At 50.6% G+C, this 2,730-nt stretch overlaps 1 protein-coding gene across 1 annotated transcript; it reads right to left on the bottom strand.

Annotated features, from left to right (window-relative positions):
• Positions 1-1,067, bottom strand: HOXD12 (homeobox D12). Its single transcript, XM_009953778.2, has 2 exons — positions 506-1,067; positions 1-239 (listed from the first exon to the last, which is right to left on the bottom strand). The coding sequence occupies exons 1-2, from the start codon at positions 1,065-1,067 to the stop codon at positions 1-3; spliced, it is 801 nt and encodes a 266-aa protein (XP_009952080.1).
• Positions 1,068-2,730: the final 1,663 nt, after the last annotated feature.

Below are 2,730 nucleotides of genomic sequence, written 5' to 3'. Positions count from 1 at the left end.
CTAGTACATAGAAAGAGCCTGCTCTCGCATTACTACTCTTTTCTTTTTCATCCGCCGGTTCTGAAACCAAATTTTAACTTGCTGATCGCTTAAATTCAGTCTGTTTGATAGTTCTTTCCTCTTCTGTCGGTTAATAAACTCATTGAGGAGAAATTCGTTTTCCAATTCAGCAATTTGTTGTTTTGTGTAAGGTTTCCGTTTCTTTCTTGATCTCCCCTGGGTGGGGCACCAAGGCAAACCTACAATAAACACGTCGATAATTTAGTCGATCAGGTCTGGGTATTAGAGAGAATATACAAAAAACCCGCAAGATAACAGGGCTAAACTAGGTCGGCAAATCGTGCAAAGCACATCTGACAGTGCAATTTCTATCTACCTCCGAGTCGGATTAAGCGATTATCGCTCCGAATGGGTTACAGGGGGGTTACAAAGCAATTACAGGCATGTCTTAGAAAGCAAGTATCACTAGGTCTCCTCTAACTAAAGCGAGATATTTAAGGCATACCATCCTGCACTGAAGGTCTGAGGCATGACTGGACTGCTGCGGGCTGAACTGTCAGGTTCAAGTTGACGGAATTCTTGATGTCCTCCTTTAAGCTGGAAGTGCAGGAATTCACTTCAAAAAGAGCAGCCGAGCCATGCAAACTTCTCTGCAGGCTCGAGTGGTCATACTTTACGGGCTTTAAGTTGGCTGCGTGAGTAACAGTTGGGTCATTTGCAAAAGATTGCCTCTGCCTGCATCTCTCCTCTTGTTTGGAGCTCGCATCGTGAGCGTAATATTTATTGTTGTCTTCCAGGCACTCTTTGTTGCCGTTGGAGCTGATGTTGATTGGAACGGAGCCGGGGAGGTAAGGCTGCGCCGCGCCGCTGAACGCGTGGCTCTGCGGCTGGGCTGCGCACGAACTTGAGCAAGTCCACGGGATCGAGCTCCGGGGGTAGGAAATGGTGGGCAGAGCCGCCAATTGACTGCCATTAGCCCGCAAATTAGGAAAATAAAAGGAATCTGGAGATTGCAAATTCAAGAGAGAACCAACGTAGCCAGATCTGTAGAGACTGCGATCACACATTTCCAACAAAGGACTTCAGCTGTTCTTACAGCAGTATTTAGTTACAACAGGGAATAAGCGGAAAGCCTGAAACGATTGGACGAAACTTTGCAGACAGGTTCTTCAAAGCCGGTAATTTCAGCACCGCCTCCAGCCACCGAGCCACAGAGTCCCCCCCTTTTTTTTCCCTTCTCTTTTTTTTCCCCCCTTTTTAAAAGTCTTATGATAACACTTGAAATATGAAAATACCGAGTTCGTAAGGGGGAGGGGAAAACATGGTCTCCGTTTCTATAAAAGTGGCCGGGGCTGGCTAGCAAAGCTGCGGCGCCAGCGCAAAGATGAGGGGAAACCAAACATTTGCGGAGTTGCCGAGGGCACCGGGCAGCCCCGGGCGCAGCTCCCGGCCTGGCGGTGCCCTCCAGCTGGCAGCACCCTCAGGGCCAGCCGCCCTGCGCTGCCGGGGCGAAAACTATACCCGCTATAAGAGTGAGCGCCGCGGGCTGGGAACCTACGATGGCTCCTTCCCACTAAAGGGAAGGAGATGCGCCTGTTTAGGGCACGCGTACGTATTTCTGCCCCGGTACAGACGCGTACACCTTGTGCTGTCTCTGTGTGCGCGCAGAACATGTATTTTGTCCGTTTTATATACGGACAATTTGTTTTAATTGCGAGCAACATGATATGCAGATGCATATGCTTGCAATTAAAATCTTAATTGATCGGATGTTACCGGGATGGTCATTCTGGTACACTGGTGACTAGTATTCTCTTAGGTCCGCACGTCTGCCGTTTTTACCCCTTTTACCTTTCATCTTCACTCCGAAACGAAGACAAACTTTTAAACAACGCTTCTAAAACTCGGGGTTTATTTTGTCTTTAAGATAGCTTCCAACTAACATCAACAAACCGAGACTAACAACAGCAATAGCACGGAATTACTTAAGCAACACGCCGAGATAAAAAACAAACAAACAAACAAACAAACAAACAAACAAACAAAAACAAACCACAAACCCACATAGAATCGAAAGACTGCGAGAAAGAAAATGCCCGGTTTGCTCTGCAGCAGAGAGGATGTGAGTGTAGCGGCGGGCAGAGGGGAGTCAGCCTCAGCTGGGTGCCCCACTGCTATCTCCCAGGTTGCGTACGAGGAATTTTTCTCCCCCGACAAGAAAATGATCCCGTACAGTGTTATTGTGGTATTATTGTGGGGCGTTATGCATATTTTTTACATTTTTGAGAGATCAAATGAGAGCCCAGCTATTTCGTTATCTCTCTCGTTTTCCCCGTAGCACCGGAGTGAGGACGAATAAGATCACATCTGAGAGCATCCTCACGGGATGGGGTTGCTCGTGTCCCTTCCCAAACTGTGCGGATCGGGAGACAGCACGCTTCCCACCGAGTCAAGCCGGGGCCCTGTGTGCTGCGCCCAGAGAGAGATCCGCAAGGGACCGAGCGGCTGGCCGTCTCGGGGAGGAGCACCCCGCTGGAGCCCGGCCGAGCTCCGCGGCGGCCGCGGGCACCGCGACCCAGGACCGCTCCCGGCACCGCCGCCCCGCATCCCGCGGGAGACTTCGGAGGCCCATCCGTCGCCCGGAGCGGGCGTTTCTGTCCTCGGCCTCTTTTCCAAGAGGATCTCCCCTGGTCTGAGGGAGCGCAGCTTCAAGCAGAGCCTTAGAGCCCG

Source organism: Leptosomus discolor, chromosome 5 (genome assembly GCF_034619465.1).
Source record: "Leptosomus discolor isolate bLepDis1 chromosome 5, bLepDis1.hap2, whole genome shotgun sequence".
NCBI classification, from domain to species: domain Eukaryota; kingdom Metazoa; phylum Chordata; class Aves; order Leptosomiformes; family Leptosomidae; genus Leptosomus; species Leptosomus discolor.
This window is presented reverse-complemented; position numbering and strand designations above follow the sequence as displayed.

Excerpts from the sequence above, each read along its gene's own strand:
- HOXD12 (XM_009953778.2), bottom strand. The coding sequence starts at position 1,067 with ATGTGTGATCGCAGTCTCTACAGATCTGGCTACGTTGGTTCTCTCTTG. Across the intron at positions 240-505 it reads CAGACCTTCAGTGCAGGATG|GTTTGCCTTGGTGCCCCACC; the intron begins GTATGCCTTAAA and ends TGTTTATTGTAG.